The sequence below is a fragment of the Lithobates pipiens genome, unplaced genomic scaffold, assembly GCF_037356315.1.
Source record: "Lithobates pipiens isolate NorthernLeopardFrog02 unplaced genomic scaffold, aLitPip1_a1.2 Scaffold_30, whole genome shotgun sequence".
NCBI classification, from domain to species: Eukaryota; Metazoa; Chordata; class Amphibia; order Anura; family Ranidae; genus Lithobates; species Lithobates pipiens.
Genome location: NW_027507791.1, coordinates 26,712,586 through 26,732,191, shown reverse-complemented (window position 1 = coordinate 26,732,191; position 19,606 = coordinate 26,712,586). Strand labels below are relative to the sequence as shown.

The 19,606-nt window shown below is 51.0% G+C and overlaps 2 protein-coding genes across 3 annotated transcripts in view; one reads left to right on the top strand and one right to left on the bottom strand.

Moving 5' to 3' along the window:
• Window positions 1–14,196, top strand: part of LOC143942476 (immunoglobulin superfamily member 11-like) — a 24,188-nt gene extending 9,992 nt beyond the window's left edge. Inside the window, exons 3-7 of the mRNA XM_077463786.1 lie at window positions 2,641–2,845; window positions 2,961–3,116; window positions 8,606–8,725; window positions 9,872–10,019; window positions 10,122–14,196. Coding sequence (XP_077319912.1) covers window positions 2,641–2,845; window positions 2,961–3,116; window positions 8,606–8,725; window positions 9,872–10,019; window positions 10,122–10,443 — 951 coding nt within the window. The 3' untranslated portion in view covers window positions 10,444–14,196. The remainder of the gene's footprint in view (window positions 1–2,640; window positions 2,846–2,960; window positions 3,117–8,605; window positions 8,726–9,871; window positions 10,020–10,121) is intronic.
• Window positions 14,055–19,606, bottom strand: part of USF1 (upstream transcription factor 1) — a 22,535-nt gene continuing 16,983 nt past the window's right edge. The window contains exons 4-11 of one of the 2 annotated variants that reach the window (XM_077463787.1): window positions 19,370–19,488; window positions 19,192–19,293; window positions 18,914–19,106; window positions 18,747–18,834; window positions 18,603–18,661; window positions 17,599–17,693; window positions 15,358–15,486; window positions 14,055–14,943 (exon numbers count right to left, since the gene is read on the bottom strand). In XM_077463787.1, coding sequence (XP_077319913.1) covers window positions 14,854–14,943; window positions 15,358–15,486; window positions 17,599–17,693; window positions 18,603–18,661; window positions 18,747–18,834; window positions 18,914–19,106; window positions 19,192–19,293; window positions 19,370–19,488 — 875 coding nt within the window. In that variant the 3' untranslated portion in view covers window positions 14,055–14,853. The remainder of the gene's footprint in view (window positions 14,944–15,357; window positions 15,487–17,598; window positions 17,694–18,602; window positions 18,662–18,746; window positions 18,835–18,913; window positions 19,107–19,191; window positions 19,294–19,369; window positions 19,489–19,606) is intronic. The other variant, XM_077463788.1, reaches the window with a different exon arrangement.

Below are 19,606 nucleotides of genomic sequence, written 5' to 3'. Positions count from 1 at the left end.
GTGAAGGTATTGAATTGTTTCTTCTCCTCAGTCTTCACGAGGGAATCGGGGGGGCTTCAGTAACCAAAACTGCAGTGTTTATCCTCAGGACACATCACAGGAAGCCCCTCCATGGTTAACAGAGGACAGAATTAAAATTAGACTTGGGAAACTTAACATTAATAAATCAACGGGACCAGATGGCTTGCACCCGAGGGTACTTAGGGAACTCAGTCAAGTTCCCTAAGTCCCTAAAGTCAAGACCATTGTTCCTAATTTTTACGGACAGTCTACTGACTGGAATGGTACCAGCTGATTGGAGAAAAGCCAATGTAGCTCCAATATTTAAAAAGGGTCCAAAATACATCCATGGGAATTACAGACCAGTCAGCCTAACATCAATAGTATGTAAACTCTTGGAGGGGATGATAAGGGACTATATACAAGATTTTAGTAGTGAGGATGGTATCTCATTAGCAGTAATCAGCATGGATTCATGAAGAATCGTTCTTGCCAAACCAATCTACTAACCTTCTATGAGGAGGTGAGTTGCCATCTAGATAAAAGAAGGCCCGTAGACGTGGTGTATCTAGATAAAGGAAGGCCCGTAGACGTGGTGTATCTAGATAAAAGAAGGCCCGTAGACGTGGTGTATCTAGATAAAGGAAGGCCCGTAGACGTGGTGTATCTAGATAAAGGAAGACCCGTAGACATGGTGTATCTAGATAAAAGCAAGGCCCGTGTACGTGGTGTATCTAGATAAAGGAAGGCCCGTAGATGTGGTGTATCTGGATAAAGGAAGGTCTGTAGATGTGGTGTATCTGGATAAAGGAAGGTCTGTAGATGTGGTGTATCTGGATAAAGGAAGGCCCGTAGACGTGGTGTATCTAGATAAAGGAAGGCCCGTAGACGTGGTGTATCTAGATAAAGGAAGGCCCGTAGACGTGGTGTATCTAGATAAAGGAAGGTCCGTAGATGTTGTGTATCTGGATAAAGGAAGGCCCGTAGACGTGGTGTATCTGGATAAAGGAAGGCCCGTAGACGTGGTGTATCTGGATAAAGGAAGGCCCATAGACGTGGTCTATCTAGATAAAGGAAGGCCCGTAGACGTGGTGTATCTAGATAAAGGAAGGCCCGTAGACGTGGTGTATCTAGATAAAGGAAGGCCCATAGACGTGGTCTATCTAGATAAAGGAAGGCCCGTAGACGTGGTGTATCTAGATAAAGGAAGGCCCGTAGACGTGGTGTATCTAGATAAAGGAAGGTCCGTAGATGTTGTGTATCTGGATAAAGGAAGGCCTGTAGACGTGATGTATCTAGATAAAGGAAGGCCCGTAGACGTGGTGTATCTAGATAAAGGAAGGCCCGTAGACGTGATGTATCTAGATAAAGGAAGGCCTGTAGATGTGGTGTATCTAGATAAAGGAAGGCCCGTAGACGTGGTGTATCTAGATAAAGGAAGGCCCGTAGACGTGGTGTATCTGGATAAAGGAAGGCCCGTAGACGTGGTGTATCTAGATAAAGGAAGGCCCGTAGACGTGGTGTATCTGGATAAAGGAAGGCCCGTAGACGTGGTGTATCTAGATAAAGGAAGGTCTGTAGACGTGGTGTATCTAGATAAAGGAAGGCCCGTAGACGTGGTGTATCTAGATAAAGGAAGGTCTGTAGACGTGGTGTATCTAGATAAAGGAAGGCCCGTAGACGTGGTGTATCTAGATAAAGGAAGGCCCGTAGACGTGGTGTATCTAGATAAAGGAAGGTCCGTAGACGAGGTGTATCTAGATAAAGGAAGGCCCGTAGACGTGGTGTATCTAGATAAAGGAAGGCCCGTAGATGTGGTGTATCTAGATAAAGGAAGGCCCGTAGACGTGGTGTATCTAGATAAAGGAAGGCCCGTAGACGTGGTGTATCTGAATTGTTTTTCAGTTGCACAGACAATACAACCACACACATAATACAGCCGCACACACAATACAATAAAACACAGAATACATCCCCACACTTATAATACAACCTCACACACAATGCAACTGCACACCTATTAAAACCACACACATAACCGTCTTTTAAGATTCCAGCCTTCTGTAGAGCCATCAAAAAACACCTGTTGAATTTGCAAAGCTAGTAGGCAGGCACGGTCTTTTTTTCCCAGTTACAGAGTTATTCCACCTTGGAAGTCTACATATTCCATACCCGAGGGATCCACCTTGGTCCGATAGAAGTCTGTATGTTCCATACCTGAGGGATCCACCTTGGACCAATAGAAGTCTGTATATTCCATACCTGAGGGATCCACCTTGGTCCGATAGAAGTCTGTATATTCCATACCTGAGGGATCCACCTTGGTCCGATAGAAGTCTGCATGTTACATACTTGAGGGATCCCTGGGAGCAGAGGATCATGGTAGCCATCGCTACTACATGGATCCTCGCTGTTCTCCGGGTTCCATGATGAGCGGCTGCCCTGTTGCATGTTAAGCACAAGGGTTGTTCTTTTGACATGGCCACCATTCACAGAATTCCTCACATTTTTCTCAATGAATGCAAGGCATTCTCTGATTGGATGACATGGAGAGCAGTGATGCCACCATGATGGATCTATTCGCTATTCTCAGAGGATTATGGGATAGGATTGTAAGCTCCTGTGTGCTCCTTCCGGCAGGTCATTGCGTATGAACAGGGTCAGATTGTGGAAAGTCTGACGGAATATTTGGGCAGAGTAAAATTTGCCTTCCGGCCAACCCAGGACGCCAGTATCTTCATCAATCACACGCGGGTATCAGACACCGGCACCTACCAGTGCACCGTCATCAACCCACCAGACGGGGCAACACCCAACATCGGCCTGGTTGGGCTTACTGTGCTTGGTAAGTCAGAAAATGGCCTGCTCTAGTGGAGCTGCATTGTGTGTATTGGCTAGATGTGGTCCTCATTTCATAGAGCATCCTCCTCTAATGGTCACATGACTTCTCTCTCTTGCAGTCCCTCCTTCCATCCCTGACTGTTCCAGCGATGGCCATGGCCAGGAAGGGGGCAGTATCCACCTCTTCTGCTCAGTGATGGAAGGGATTCCAGCTCCCCGCTTCAGATGGGAGAAAATCCCCCCCGATGGTCAACTACTCATCACCCGCCAGGAAGGTGAGCCTCAAACCATGGACCCAATATGGGGAGGAGCTTTGTCTATCCTGCTCTGTCTCTTCTCCCATAATTAGCGAAAATGGATGACCACTGGTGTCCATCACCTACAAAGCCAACATCAAAACAGGAAGCATCCTCAGAGTATCCGGGATAAAGATCAGAGGTAGTCCTATAGATCACCCCTCAAAATTTCCACTCACCTGCTTGTATTTGGTGAGTGGAAATAAGCTGAGGGCGAGTGTGGACTGCATCAGAGGGGGATGGGTGCCCCCAGCAGGTGGGGTTTACCAGAGTCAAGTCTCCTCCCAGTGATTGGCCAGGAAACTGTGGGGAAAGGAGAGGAGAGGAAGAGGAAAGCCAGCCGGATCATAGAGAGGGAACTCCTTCTGTGACACAGCTTGGATCTGAAAAGCTGACCACTGTCAAAGTCCCGCCTCCTGGAGCTGCTCCAATGATAGACAGCACACTGGTCCAATACCAGGAAATGAAAGTAGTGAAATGTCTATCATAGGAGGCGGTCCAGGAGGCGGGACTTTGACAGTGGTCAGCTTTTCAGATCCAAGCTCTGTTACAGCTGGAGATCCCCTCTCTGTGTGATCCGGGCGGCACTTCTCCAGATTCCTCCCTGTGATCCCCATGCAGTGATAAGCTGCACTAATAGGCACTGATAGGCTGCACTGATGAGACTGCATTGATAGTCACGAGGAGGCTGCATTAATGAACACTGATGAGGTTGCACTGCTAGGCTGTTTTGATGGGCACTGCTAGGCTGTTTTGATGGGCACTGATGAGGCTGCATTGATGAGCACTGATAGGCTGCATTGATGAGGCTGCACTGATGGGCACTGATGAGACTGCACTGAAGTGTACGGATAGGCACTGATAGGCTGCATTGATGGGCACTGATGAGACTGCATTGATGAGCACTGATAGGCTGTATTGATAGTCACCAACGAGGCTGCATTGATGAACACTGGTGAGGCTGCATTGATGGGCACTGATGAGACTGCATTGATGAGCACTGATAGGCTGTATTGATAGTCACCGACGAGGCTGCATTGATGAACACTGGTGAGGCTGCACTGCTAGGCTGCGCTGATGGGCACTGCTAGGCTGCATTGATGGGCACCGATGAGGCTGCATTGATGGGCACCGATGAGGCTGCATTGATGGGCACCGATAAATTTGTTGTTAATATTTATTTTTGTACCTTAATTCTGCATAAAACATTTAACAATGTCATTTCATGAGACAATTTATGAATGTGTGTTTAGGGGTGGAATTAGGGAGGGGGGCAGGGCAGGATAGGGTTGGGTGTGGCAACTGATGGCGAGTAACTCTTAAGACCGGGCTAGTAGCTCAGGACTTGACATTTGGAGCCCTGGAATGTACTGCAGGGGGCAGCATCCTCTTCCCATAATGCAGTGCAATGTCAGGGGGAAGATTTTGGGCTGTTCTGATTGGATTGTTCCTGGCCTATGACAACAACCGAGGACCACAGCCAATTTCATAGTCACTGATCACGTCAATCACTTATGCTGCTGCCTGTGAACACTGCCAGGGTGTCATAGATGGCATTATGTAGTGAATACAAATAACACGGAAGAGAGCTGGGTTTGTTTAAGAGCATTTTTAATAAGGGCATTAAGCAATGCATCCCATTGGGTAATAAATTTAAAAGAGCGAACAAAAGTCCTGGATGGCTTAACTCCAATGTGAAAATGCACATAAAAGCTAAAGGAGAAGGCCTTCAAAAAATACAAGCTTGAGGGATCATCTTCAGCATTCAGACTTTACAAAGAATGCAACAAGAAATGTAAGGGTGCAATAAGGACGGCTAAGATAGAACATGAAAGACACATAGCAGAGGAGAGCAAAAAAAAATCCCAAGAAATTTTTTTAAGTATGTAAACAGTAAAAAAGGGAGGACAGACCATATTGGCCCCATAAAGAATGATGAAAGACATCTGGTTACAAAGGAGGGGGAGATGGTTAACAGAGGACAGAATTACAATTAGACTCAGGAAACTTAACATTAATAAATCACCGGGACCAGATGGCTTGCACCCGAGGGTACTTAGGGAACTCAGTCAGGTAATTGCCAGACCATTGTTCCTAATTTTTACTGACAGTCTACTGACTGGAATGGTACCAGCTGAATGGAGAAAAGCCAATGTAGCACCAATATTTAAAAAAGGGTCCAAAATACATCCCTGGGAATTACAGACCAGTTAGCCCAACATCAATAGTATGTAAACTCTTGGAGGGGATGATAAGGGACTATATACAAGATTTTAGTAATGAGAACGGTATCATTAGCAGTATTTAGCATGGATTCATGAAGAATTGTTCTTGCCAAACCAATCTACTAACCTTCTATGAGGAGATGAGGTGCCATCTAGATAAAGGAAGGCCAATAGACGTGGTGTATCTAGATAAAGGAAGGTCCGTAGACGTGGTGTATCTGGATAAAGGAAGGCCCGTAGATGTGGTGTATCTAGATAAAGGAAGGTCCGTAGATGTGGTGTATCTAGATAAAGGAAGGCCCGTAGACGTGGTGTATCTAGATAAAGGAAGGCCCGTAGACGTGGTGTATCTAGATAAAGGAAGGCCCGTAGAAGTGGTATATCTAGGAAAAGGAAGGCCCGTAGACGTGGTATATCTAGATAAAGGAAGGCTCGTAGACGTGGTATATCTAGATAAAGGAAGGCCCGTAGACATGGTGTATCTAGATAAAGGAAGGCCCGTAGACGTGGTGTATCTGGATAAAGGAAGCCCCATAGAAGTGGTGTATCTGGATAAAGGAAGGCCCGTAGACGTGGTGTATCTGGATAAAGGAAGGCCCGTAGACGTGGTGTATCTGGATAAAGGAAGGCCCGTAGACGTGGTGTATCTAGATAAAGGAAGGCCCGTAGACGTGGTGTATCTGGATAAAGGAAGGCCCGTAGATGTGGTGTATCTAGATAAAGGAAGGCCCGTAGACGTGGTGTATCTGGATAAAGGAAGGCCCATAGAAGTGGTGTATCTGGATAAAGGAAGGTCCGTAGACGTGGTGTATCTAGATAAAGGAAGGCCCGTAGACGTGGTGTATCTAGATAAAGGAAGGCCTGTAGATGTGGTGTATCTAGATAAAGGAAGGCTCGTAGACGTGGTATATCTAGATAAAGGAAGGCCCATAGATGTGGTGTATCTAGATAAAGGAAGGCTCGTAGACGTGGTATATCTAGATAAAGGAAGGCCCGTAGACGTGGTGTATCTAGATAAAGGAAGGCCCGTAGACGTGGTGTATCTGGATAAAGGAAGGCCCGTAGACGTGGTGTATCTGGATAAAGGAAGGCCCGTAGACGTGGTGTATCTAGATAAAGGAAGGCCCGTAGATGTGGTGTATCTAGATAAAGGAAGGCCCGTAGACGTGGTGTATCTGGATAAAGGAAGGCCCATAGAAGTGGTGTATCTGGATAAAGGAAGGTCCGTAGACGTGGTGTATCTAGATAAAGGAAGGCCCGTAGACGTGGTGTATCTAGATAAAGGAAGGCCTGTAGATGTGGTGTATCTAGATAAAGGAAGGCTCGTAGACGTGGTATATCTAGATAAAGGAAGGCCCATAGATGTGGTGTATCTAGATAAAGGAAGGCTCGTAGACGTGGTATATCTAGATAAAGGAAGGCCCGTAGACGTGGTGTATCTGGATAAAGGAAGGCCCGTAGACGTGGTGTATCTGGATAAAGGAAGGCCCGTAGACGTGGTGTATCTGGATAAAGGAAGGCCCGTAGACGTGGTGTATCTAGATAAAGGAAGGCCCGTAGATGTGGTGTATCTAGATAAAGGAAGGTCCGTAGACGTGGTGTATCTAGATAAAGGAAGGCCCGTAGACGTGGTGTATGTAGATAAAGAAAGGCCCGTAGACGTGGTGTATCTAGATAAAGGAAGGCTCGTAGACGTGGTGTATCTAGATAAAGGAAGGCCCGTAGATGTGGTGTATCTAGATAAAGGAAGGCCCGTAGACGTGGTGTATCTAGATAAAGGAAGGCCCGTAGACGTGGTGTATCTGGATAAAGGAAGGCCCATAGAAGTGGTGTATCTGGATAAAGGAAGGTCCGTAGACGTGGTGTATCTAGATAAAGGAAGGCCCGTAGACGTGGTGTATCTAGATAAAGGAAGGCCTGTAGACGTGATGTATCTGGATTTTGCAAAAGCATTTGACACAGTTCCCCATAAATGTTTACTGTATAAAATAAGGTCCGTTGGCATGGACCATAGGGTGAGTACATGGATTGAAAACTGGCTACACAGGCGATTACAGAGGGTGGGGATAAATGGGGAGTACTCGGAATGGTCGGGGTGGGTAGTGGGGTCCCCCAGGGTTCTGTGCTGGGACCAATCCTATTTAATTTGTTCATAGACGACTTGGAGGATGGGGATGGGGGAAACAGCTCAATCTCTGTAGTTGCGGACGATACTAAGCTAAGCAGGGCAATAACTTCTCCACAGGATGTGGAAACCTTGCAAGAAGATCTGAATGCAATCTATAGACTGGGGGGATGTAGGATGGAGAAGGACCTGGAGGTCATAGTAGATGATAGGCTCAGCATTACAAGCTGCTGCTAACAAAGCAAACAGAATATTGTCATTAAAAAGGGATCAACTCCAGAGATAAAACGATAATCCTCCCCTCTACAAGACTCTGGTCCGGCCGCACCTGGAGTATACTGTCCAGTTCTGGGCACCAGTCCTCAGGAAGGATGTACTGGAAATGGAGCGACTACAAAGAAGGGCAACAAAGCTAATAAAGGGTCTGGAGGATATTAGATATGAGGAAAGGTTGTGAGCTCTGAACTTATTCTCTCTGGAGAAGAGACGCTTGAGAGGGGATATGATTTCATTATATAAATACCGGACTTGTTACCCCACAATATATAAATACCGGACTTGTTACCCCACAATATATAAATAACGGACTGGTGACCCCACAATATATAAATACCGGACTGGTGACCCCACAATAGAGAGAAAATGTTTCTGCAGAAGGGAGTTTAACAAGACTTGTGGCCACTCATTAAAATTAGAAGAAAAGAGGTTTATCCTAAAACTACATAGAGGGTTCTTTACTGTAAGAGCGGCAAGGATGTGGAATTCCCTTCCACAGGCGGTGGTCTCAGTGGGGGGCATCGATCATTCCAAGAAACTATTAGATAATCACCTGAACTACCGCAACATACAGGATATACAATGTAATACTGACATATAATCACACAATATATCATCACCCCACCAGTGTCTTTTTTCAACCTCACCTACAATGCAACTATTACTGTTGGGGTGTCACAGCACAGGGTATAGTGAACACTGTTGGGGTGTCACAGCACAGGGTATAGTGAACACTGTTGGGTTGTCATAGCACAGGGTGTAGTGAATACTGCCCTGCAGTGTCTGATGTGGGGACCTGCAGTCTGATACAGATTCCGGTGACTGAAGTCTTGTTCCGGCAGATTCCAGAGGTTCCGCCGCGCTGACAAACATCACACTGGGGACATCCGGTCTGTATCGCTGTACGGCCACCAATCAGCTGGGTTCTCAGTCCTGCGCCATAGAGCTCCATATTCATGCCGGTAAGTGATGTAGTGAACACTGACATATGAGGGTGAGATATTCAATGTCCTGTGGAAGCCGTGAAGAGGACCGGTCAGTAGTCCTGTCTGTGGTCTCTGACTCCCCATGCCTTGTTCTAACCTGTCTCTGTATGGAGGAGCCATCTTGGTAGAGGCGGGGCTTTGCTTTATCATGTCAGAGATTCCGCTCTTCTTAATGGCTGGTAAGGTGATGATTGGTGATCTGATGACTGCTGGAATCTTACTCCATCCTTTATGATCCACGACCCTTCATCTATGTCATAGTGAGAGGATCACCTTCCGGAGATCCTCCATCCTTAATCCATGTCAGTGACAGAAGATCACCTTTCAGAGATCCATCATTATTCATTTAGGTCATAGTGACAGAGGATTACCTTCTAGAGATCCAGCAATCTCTACATCGTAGTGACATTACATTCTGGAGCTCCTCCATATCTAATTTGTGTTAGAGTGGCAGATCACCTTTCAGAGATCCAGCATTCCTCTTATATCATAGTGGAAGATCAGATTCACATTCTAGAGATCAACCATCCTAGAATGGCAAAAGATAACATTTTGGAGATCCACTATCTCTTGCAGGTGTCAGAACGGTGGATATCCACCATGGCTCACAGTTGTCATAGTGACATAGGATCACATTCTGTAGATCCACTGTCCCTCACTTGTGTCATAGCAGCAAAGGATCACACGCTAGCGATCCACCATCTCTCAATTGCATCATATTGACAGAGGATCACCTTTAAGGGTTTCACTATCCTAGTGGCAGATCACAATCTTGAGATCCAGCAATCCCTCACTTGTGTCATAGTGACAGGAACAAGTTCTGGAGATCCACCATCATCCACTTGTGTCATAATGGTGGAAGATCAGACTCCAGAGATCCACCACCCCTCACTTGTGTCAAAGTGACAGGATCAAGTTCTGGAGATCCACCACCCCTCACTTGTCACAGTGGCAGACACATCCTAGAGATCCAGCCTAGTCTTCTGAGCAGGATTCCCGCCTGTAAATAGCAATTGATGACACAAGTGAGGGAGGGTCGATCTCCAGAATGGCGGGTGACAATGAAATGCTTTCTGAGCGATTGGATGGAGATTGTCTGACAACAGCTCTCTTGTGTTGCAGGAGGAATTGGCACAATGGGGATATTTGCAGCCATCACCATCACTCTTATCATGGGCCTGGTCCTCCTGGCACTCTTCGCTCTGGTCCTGAACCTTCACCAACAGAGTCGGGGAAAGTGGCGCGATGCCGAGTTGTATGACCCCGCCAGGTAAACCCATCCCCCCAGGAAATGTATTTGGTGTGTGAATTTGGAGGTGACATGTTGCTAACAGCCACTAACTGTAACCTTTCTGTCCTCCTTCCTACACAGGGTGGACAATCTCTCTGCAGGACTTCATGCCATGAAAAGCCCTGATATGGCAGTACCCAGCCTAATAACCCGACCCGTGTCCAGGCCCCGTATTCCCCCAGCATGGCCCTCTTCCCACATTCTCTACAGTGTCCGGCGCAGCCAGATCTCACTCTCACCCGTCCTGGAGACAGCAGACATCAGAAACCCCTTCCCTTCACTGTCTTCTGGAACCGATTCCATAACAGAGAGCGAGGAAGAGGATGAAGATAACACAAGCGATGTGCCACCGCCTGTCTACCGATCATCACTTTACTCTGTGAGCTCAGGATTCCTGGTATGACACCTGCCCTCCGAAATCCTAATGCCCCGTACACACGAGCGGACTTTTCGACATCAAAGGTCCGACGGAACAATTCCGGCAGACCATTCGATCGTGTGTGGGCTGCAGCGGACTTTAGATTTTTAAAAATCCGACAGACTCTAGAAATGGAACAGGTTTCAAATTTTTCCGCTGGAACTCCGCCGGACCCAGTTCCTACCGAGAAATCCGCTCGTGTGTATGCTAGTCCGACGGACAAAAACAGACGCAAGGGCAGCTATTGGCTACTGGCTATGAACTTCCTTATTCTAGTCCAGTCGTACGTCATCACGTTCCAATCCGTCGGACTTTGGTGTGATTGTGTGTGGCCAAGTCAGTTCATTTGGAAAGTCCGTCAGAACTCCGTTGAAAGTCTGTCGGACCTAGTCCCTCGAAAAGTCCGGTCGTGTGTACGGGGCATAAGGCACCATAACAGATAATCTGGCAACAACACAGAGTCTGCACCAAGGTCAGAAGATGGGACTTCACAGAGCCCTTTCCTGCCACCAGATCATTCCCATACACTAGAACATTCCCAGATCATTCCCATGTCCACCAGAACATTCCCAGATCATTCCCATGTCCACCAGAACATTCCCATACACTAGAACATTCCCAGAACATTCCCATGTCCACCAGAACATTCCCATGTCCACCAGAACATTCCCAGATCATTCCCATGTCCACCAGAACATTCCCATACACTAGAACATTCCCAGATCATTCCCATGTCCACCAGAACATTCCCATGTCCACCAGAACATTCCCATGTCCACCAGAACATTCCCAGATCATTCCCATGTCCACCAGAACATTCCCATGTCCACCAGAACATTCCCATGTCCACCAGAACATTCCCAGATCATTCCCATGTCCACCAGAACATTCCCATACACTAGAACATTCCCAGATCATTCCCATGTCCACCAGAACATTCCAGATCATTCCCATGTCCACCAGAACATTCCAGATCATTCCCATGTCCACCAGAACATTCCCAGATCATTCCCATCTCCACCAGAACATTCCCATCTCCACCAGAACATTCCAGATCATTCCCATGTCCACCAGAACATTCCCATCTCCACCAGAACATTCCCATGTCCACCAGTACATTCCCATGTCCACCAGAACATTCCCATGTCCACCAGAACATTCCCATCTCCACCAGAACATTCCCAGATCATTCCCATCTCCACCAGAACATTCCCAGATCATTCCCATGTCCACCAGAACATCCCCAGATCATTCCCATGTCCACCAGAACATTCCCACGGCTCTAGCTTCTGGCATTTCACTCCAACACAGACACGTCCCACCGAGGAGTACATTGGCCCATATCCAGGCCATACACACACACACAGACATCCTCCATGCATCCTTTATACCAGCTCCCCCCCCACTAACCTATACACGGCACACCTGCCATTCGCTTCCTTATACCAGATATCCCCCCCCCCAATCGACCCATACATGGCACCACCCGCCATTCACTCCTTTATACCAGATGCACCCCTCCCCCACATACGTGGCACACCCACCATTCACTCCTTTATACCGGATACACCCCTCCCCCCCCCCCCCCACATAGGTGGCACACCTGCCATTCACTCCTTTATATCGCATAACCCCCCTACCAACCCATGCATGGCACACGTGCCATTCACTTTAAAAACTGTTCCCTAGAGCCGCTGTCCGGCTACAAACATCTGATCTGGAAAGCAGGGAATGGTATCGGGACTCTTCAGTGTCATTTTCAAAAGGTGATCAAGTGACCGGTCACTCCCAGGTACAGGGATTGGTCTATATGACGCCCCCATTGGCACACAGTTATTGCCCCCCTGATGTGCAAAAGCCGCAGGCAGACAGCGACCACCGGCGGGCAGACAGCGATGAATGGTGGGAGAAGACAGGGAATCTCCGGACATTACACATCCCCCGCTTGCAGGCCGCCTCCTCAGGCGCGGATCACATGACTGCGATGTAAGACTTTGTCCTGCGACTTGGAGGCGGTACGAGGGCTGAAACCACACCCACAAAAGTGGAGAAGAACCTTTTCTGAAGGCGGAGGGACTTGTGTAGGATCTCTCATAGGATTTGACAGGTCATGTGACTCGGGGTGACCCGAGCCTCAGAAGCCGCTCGACCTCAATGAGATTCCAAACCAGGAAACCTCAACAACCAATTCAGTATTTCATCACCAGTGTAGACTGAATCCTATAGGCCAGACAGAGGGGCGGCCCCCTAGACCACTCCCCCAGTGTCCCCGCACACCGACTCCTATAGGCCAGACAGAGGGGCGGCCCCCTAGACCACTCCCCCAGTGTCCCCGCACACCGAATCCTATAGGCCAGACAGAGGGGCGGCCCCCTAGACCACTCCCCCAGTGTCCCCGCACACCGACTCCTATAGGCCAGACAGAGGGGCGGCCCCCTAGACCACTCCCCCAGTGTCCCCGCACACCGACTCCTATAGGCCAGACAGAGGCGGCCCCTTAGACCACTCCCCCAGTGTCCCCGCACACCGACTCCTATAGGCCAGACAGAGGCGGACCCCCAGACCACTCCCCCAGTGTCCCCGCACACCGACTCCTATAGGCCAGACATAGGCGGACCCCCAGACCACTCCCCCAGTGTCCCCGCACACCGACTCCTATAGGCCAGACATAGGCGGACCCCCAGACCACTCCCCCAGTGTCCCCGCACACCGACTCCTATAGGCCAGATAGAGGGATGGCCCCCCAGTGTCCCCGCAAACCAACTCCTATAGGCCAGACAGAGGCGGCCCCCTAGACCACTCCCCCAGTGTCCCCGCACACCGACTCCTATAGGCCAGATAGAGGGACGGCCCCCCAGTGTCCCCGCAAACCAACTCCTATAGGCCAGACAGAGGCGGCCCCCTAGACCACTCCCCCAGTGTCCCCGCACACCGACTCCTATAGGCCAGACAGAGGCGGACCCCCAGACCACTCCCCCAGTGTCCCCGCACACCGACTCCTATAGGCCAGACAGAGGCGGCCCCCTAGACCACTCCCCCAGTGTCCCCGCACACCGACTCCTATAGGCCAGACAGAGGCGGACCCCTAGACCACTCCCCCAGTGTCCCCGCACACCGACTCCTATAGGCCAGACAGAGGCGGACCCCCAGTCCACTCCCCCAGTGTCCCCCGCACACCGACTCCTATAGGCCAGACAGAGGCGGACCCCCAGACCACTCCCCCAGTGTCCCCGCACACCGACTCCTATAGGCCAGACAGAGGCGGACCCCCAGACCACTCCCCCAGTGTCCCCGCACACCGACTCCTATAGGCCAGACAGAGGCGGCCCCCTAGACCACTCCCCCAGTGTCCCCGCACACCGACTCCTATAGGCCAGACAGAGGCGGACCCCCAGACCACTCCCCCAGTGTCCCCGCACACCGACTCCTATAGGCCAGACAGAGGTGGCCCCCTAGACCACTCCCCCAGTGTCCCCGTAGATTGAGTGACATTATCATCTAACACAACAGCCTCCTCTATAGAGCGAGAGATTACACTTACACGCACGCACATATACACCCCCTCCCCCCCAGATTACTGCACACGGAAAGGCGCGGTGGGTTGAGAGTTTATATTCCATTGTTAGTGGAGACATCTGTACAATATTGTATATTAGAACCCGCATCCCCTCCCCCATTCCTGTATACAAACATTTCATGGTGGAGCTTTTATACAATAAACAGGAAAAGTCAGCAGTCTCTTTCCTTGTGTCCGTCTCTTTGTACAGAATATACTGGATCCATCGGGACTGACTTCTGCCTGAATGATACTGAAAACTAACCAAACTAAAAACTTCTACAGGAATAAAATTAAAGAAGCAAACCAACAATTCATACAGAGCATGACCACACCCCCCTCCACAGGAAGGAGCTTGGCAGCCATTGGACCTCCTGATCCAAGGGGGAGGGGCTTGGCAGCCATTGGACTCCCTCTGCTCCAAGGGGAGGAGCTTGGCAGCCATTGGCCCCCCCTCTGAAGTCTAGCGGCTTGGGGGCCCTTGGATTGCTGTAAGTCCGAGGAGTGCAGGTGGGGGGAGGGGGCCGGACCGAAACGCGGTGTGCACCGTTCTGTTAGAATACAAATGCCAGTTCTGGGCGGCCGGATCACTCCGCAGATAAAGCGCAGCCAGGACTGGACAGCACAATAAAAAAGGAAATGTGGGGTGCGGTTGGCACACAGGGAGGGCAGTCAGTCTTCCACCAATCATTGTCCTCTTCCCCGACCCCTCCAGACATGGCGCTGAGCGGGATATATACATGGAGGGGGGACACACTAATGGAAGCAGATGGCGGGGATCCTGTGTGAGCGATGAGCGAGTCCTTGGTCCATTGTCCATCTAATGTCTGCAGCCGCCATCAGCGGGCATCGTTCTTAATGATGATTTCCACCCCGTGATGCCGGAGCTGAGCCCGGAGGATGTGGTTCTTGTTCTTCAGGTCCTCCACCTAGGAGGGACAAGCAGGTTAGGATCCACCTCGCATTTATTTACACCCCCCCCCCCCCCTTACCAAAAAAGGGGCCACCCCTACCTCGCCCCCCCCCCCACCAAAAAGGGGCCGCCCCTCGCATGTCTACACACGCGCACACACCCCATGATGCCGGAGCTGAGCCCACAGGATGTGGTTCTGGTTCTTCACATCCTCCGCCAAGGAGGGGCAAGCAGGTTAGGATTCACCTCATATGTACCCACCACCACCAAAGGGTCAAACTCACACATCTACATTCACCGATGCCCACCCCACCCTCATGACACGCACCAGATTCACCTCGACAATTCCCACTGCCACCCTGATGCCACCTCACACCAGACTGCGGTGGGTAACCTTCCTCCTCATACCTACCTCTGACCGGACACTCACCTGCTGCCGTAGGAGTTCATTATCCACCTGCAGCTGCTCCAAAGTCTGCAGTTCCTCAGCCAGACGCATGTTGCCCTGCCGCAGCTCCTGGATATAATCGCAGGCTTTCGATAGGATGCCTCCTTTACTCTGCAAGGAGAGAGGGGTCAGTCACACAGGGCCCAATCTTTATACATACCCAGAGGGGTCAGTCACACAGGTCCCAATCTTTATACATACCCAGAGGGGTCAGTCACACAGGGCCCAATCTTTATACATACCCAGAGGGGTCAGTCACACAGGTCCCAATCTTTATACATACCCAGAGGGGTCAGTCACACAGGGCCCAATCTTTATACATACCCAGAGGGGTCAGTCACACAGGGCCCAAACTTTATACATACCCAGAGGGGTCAGTCACACAGGTCCCAATCTTTATACATACCCAGAGGGGTCAGTCACACAGGGCCCAATCTTTATACATACCCAGAGGGGTCAGTCACACAGGGCCCAAACTTTATACATACCCAGAGGGGTCAGTCACACAGGTCCCAATCTTTATACATACCCAGAGGGGTCAGTCACACAGGTCCCAATCTTTATACATACCCAGAGGGGTCAGTCACACAGGTCCCAATCTTTATACATACCCAGAGGGGTCAGTCACACAGGGCCCAATCTTTATACATACCCAGAGGGGTCAGTCACACAGGTCCCAATCTTTATACATACCCAGAGGGGTCAGTCACACAGGGCCAAATCTTTATACATACCCAGAGGGGTCAGTCACACAGGGCCCAATCTTTATACATACCCAGAGGGGTCAGTCACACAGGGCCCAATCTTTATACATACCCAGAGGGGTCAGTCACACAGGGCCCAATCTTTATACATACCCAGAGGGGTCAGTCACACAGGGCCCAATCTTTATACATACCCAGAGGGGTCAGTCACACAGGGCCCAATCTTTATACATACCCAGAGGGGTCAGTCACACAGGGCCCAATCTTTATACATACCCAGAGGGGTCAATCACACAGGGCCCAATCTTTATACATACCCAGAGGGGTCAGTCACACAGGGCCCAATCTTTATACATACCCAGAGGGGTCAGTCACACAGGGCCCAATCTTTATACATACCCAGAGGGGTCAATCACACAGGGCCCAATCTTTATACATACCCAGAGGGGTCAGTCACACAGGGCCCAATCTTTATACATACCCAGAGGGGTCAGTCACACAGGGCCCAATCTTTACACATACCCAGAGGGGTCAGTCACACAGGGCCCAATCTTTATACATACCCAGAGGGGTCAGTCACACAGGGCCCAATCTTTATACATACCCAGAGGGGTCAGTCACACAGGGCCCAATCTTTACACATACCCAGAGGGGTCAGTCACACAGGGCCCAATCTTTATACATACCCAGAGGGGTCAGTCACACAGGGCCCAATCTTTATACATACCCAGAGGGGTCAGTCACACAAGGCCCAATCTTTATACATACCCAGAGGGGTCAGTCACACAAGGCCCAATCTTTACACATACCCAGAGGGGTCAGTCACACAGGGCCCAATCTTTATACATACCCAGAGGGGTCAGTCACACAGGTCCCAATCTTTATACATACCCAGAGGGGTCAGTCACACAGGACGCACCAGAATTGGTGATCTATCCTCATCTCCTCCATACCTGCCCAGACTTGATGATCTATCCTCATCTCCTCCATACCTGCCCAGACTTGGTGCTCAGAGGTGATCTATCCTCATCTCCTCCATACCTGCCCAGACTTGGTGATCAGAGGTGATCTATGCTCATCTCCTCCATACTTGCCCAGACTTGGTGATCTATGCTCATCTCCTCCATACCTGCCCAGACTTGGTGATCTATGCTCATCTCCTCCATACCTGCCCAGACTTGGTGATCTATTCTCATCTCCTCCACACCTGCCCAGACTTGGTGATCAATGCTCATCTCCTCCATACCTGCCCAGACTTGGTGATCTATGCTCATCTCCTCCATACCTGCCCAGACTTGGTGATCTATGCTCATCTCCTCCACACCTGCCCAGACTTGGTGATCAATGCTCATCTCCTCCATACCTGCCCAGACTTGGTGATCTATGCTCATCTCCTCCATACCTGCCCAGACTTGGTGATCTATCCTCATCTCCTCCACACCTGCCCAGACTTGGTGATCAATGCTCATCTCCTCCATACCTGCCCAGACTTGGTGATCTATGCTCATCTCCTCCATACCTGCCCAGACTTGGTGCTCTCCATTGAACAATCAGGGATGATCTTGGAAAGCTGAACGATCCAGTTATTGATCTTGTCCCTCCGGCGACGTTCCACTAATAAGACAGAAGTCAGCAATGAAATGCAATCCACAGACACTGAGCTCACTTATCAATCTGTCACAAGACTGTCTGTGCTCCCTCTACAACCAATCATATGACTGCAAGAGTGTGACTGGATAACAGAGGGAGAGGAGTACAAAAAGGAAACAGCTGATCACCAGCAAGGGAGGCCACAGGGGGGACGAAGGGAGATCACCGGCGAGGGAGGCCACGGGAGGGGGGGGGGGGGGGGGCGACGGGCGAAGGGAGATCACAGACGAGGGAGGCCGCGGGGGGAGGCAGATCACCGGCAAGGGAGGCCACGGGGGGGGCGGAGGGAAGGGAGATCACCGGCAAGGGAGGCCACGGGGGGGCGGGGGGAGGCAGATCACCGGCAAGGGAGGCCACGGGGGGGCGGGGGGAAGGGAGATCACCGGCAAGGGAGGCCACGGGGGGGCGGGGGGAAGGGAGATCACCGGCAAGGGAGGCCACGGGGGGGGCGGAGGGAAGGGAGATCACCGGCAAGGGAGGCCACGGGGGGGCGGGGGGAGGCAGATCACCGGCAAGGGAGGCCACGGGGGGGCGGGGGGAAGGGAGATCACCGGCAAGGGAGGCCACGGGGGGGCGGGGGGAAGGGAGATCACCGGCAAGGGAGGCCACGGGGGGGGCCAAGGGAGATCACCGGCGAGGGAGGCCACGGGGGGGGGGGGCGCGAAGGTAGATCACCGGCGAGGGAGGCCACAGAGGGGCGAAGGGAGATCACCGGCGAAGGGAGATCACCGGCGAGGGAGGCGAAGGGAGAGCCCCGCAGGTGGAATAAAGCAAACCCGCCCCCATTGGTAATAAGAGCCCCTAAGACTTTGTACAGAAGCCGCCCCTGGCCAGGCTGAGGGTGTTATTGGCATCGGTTCCCATCCCCCGTACCTTCATTGTGCTGAGCTCTCCTCTTCTCATCCCGCGTGGTGCGTGGACCATCGGATTTCCTGGTGGGGAGGAGACACATTAGATCAGAGAGCCACACCTCTCAGTGATCACCAGTAGAGGAATGGGTGGGGGAGGGGAACTTACGGTGAGTAGGGATGGGTTCTAGGGGCGATGGAGCGCTGGGCACCTCCCTGGAGGACCTCCTGAGGAGACATCATGACAAAGAACTGACCTGTGGAAGAGATGGGGGAGGGGTTAGTGATGGACATGGGGTGACCTCATTGGGGGGAGGGGCCTGGTGATGTCAGGACCTGTGGAGGCGGCTTGTCCCAGCAGAGCCTCGCTGTTCTGCGTTGTCACCACCGTGGTGGCCGTGGCTCCTGTGCCCACCGTTGTGCTGGTGTCCGCTACCGCCGTGGTGGGGAAGTAGGTGTAGTGCGTCTCGGTGGTGGAGGTGTCGGTGTCCGCCGCCTCATCACTGGTGAACGCACCTTGGATTACAGCCTGGAGAGTAGAGAAGAGAGCAGCTTCCATCGGAGTCTTCTCACACAGGAATACACGGGCCGGTCATAGAAATAACAAAGTGTACCTGCGTCATGGACTGCGCCGCCGGGAAGCCGCTAATAGCGCCGGATCCTTCCGTCTGTCCATCCAACTGACCCTCCGCCACCTGGATGACCCGGTACATCACCTGCCACAGATACCGTATATATATAAGAGCCCCGGGACCACCCACCACCACGGACCCCAATCACCCAACCACCTACCTGAGTGCCTCCGCTGTCTGCGCGGAATACATACTTCACAGCGGGATCCGAGAACGTGGCAGCTGATTGGATACTGGCTATGGCAACGCTAGTGGGGTCTTCACCTGTCGCCACTGCTCCTTGTGAGAAACAAATGCAGACATCAGAAAGAACCCCATGGGGCCCCTGTACTGTGTCCTTATACCATGGGGGGCCCCACACCGACCCCCTGTACTATAACCGTGTCCTTATACTATG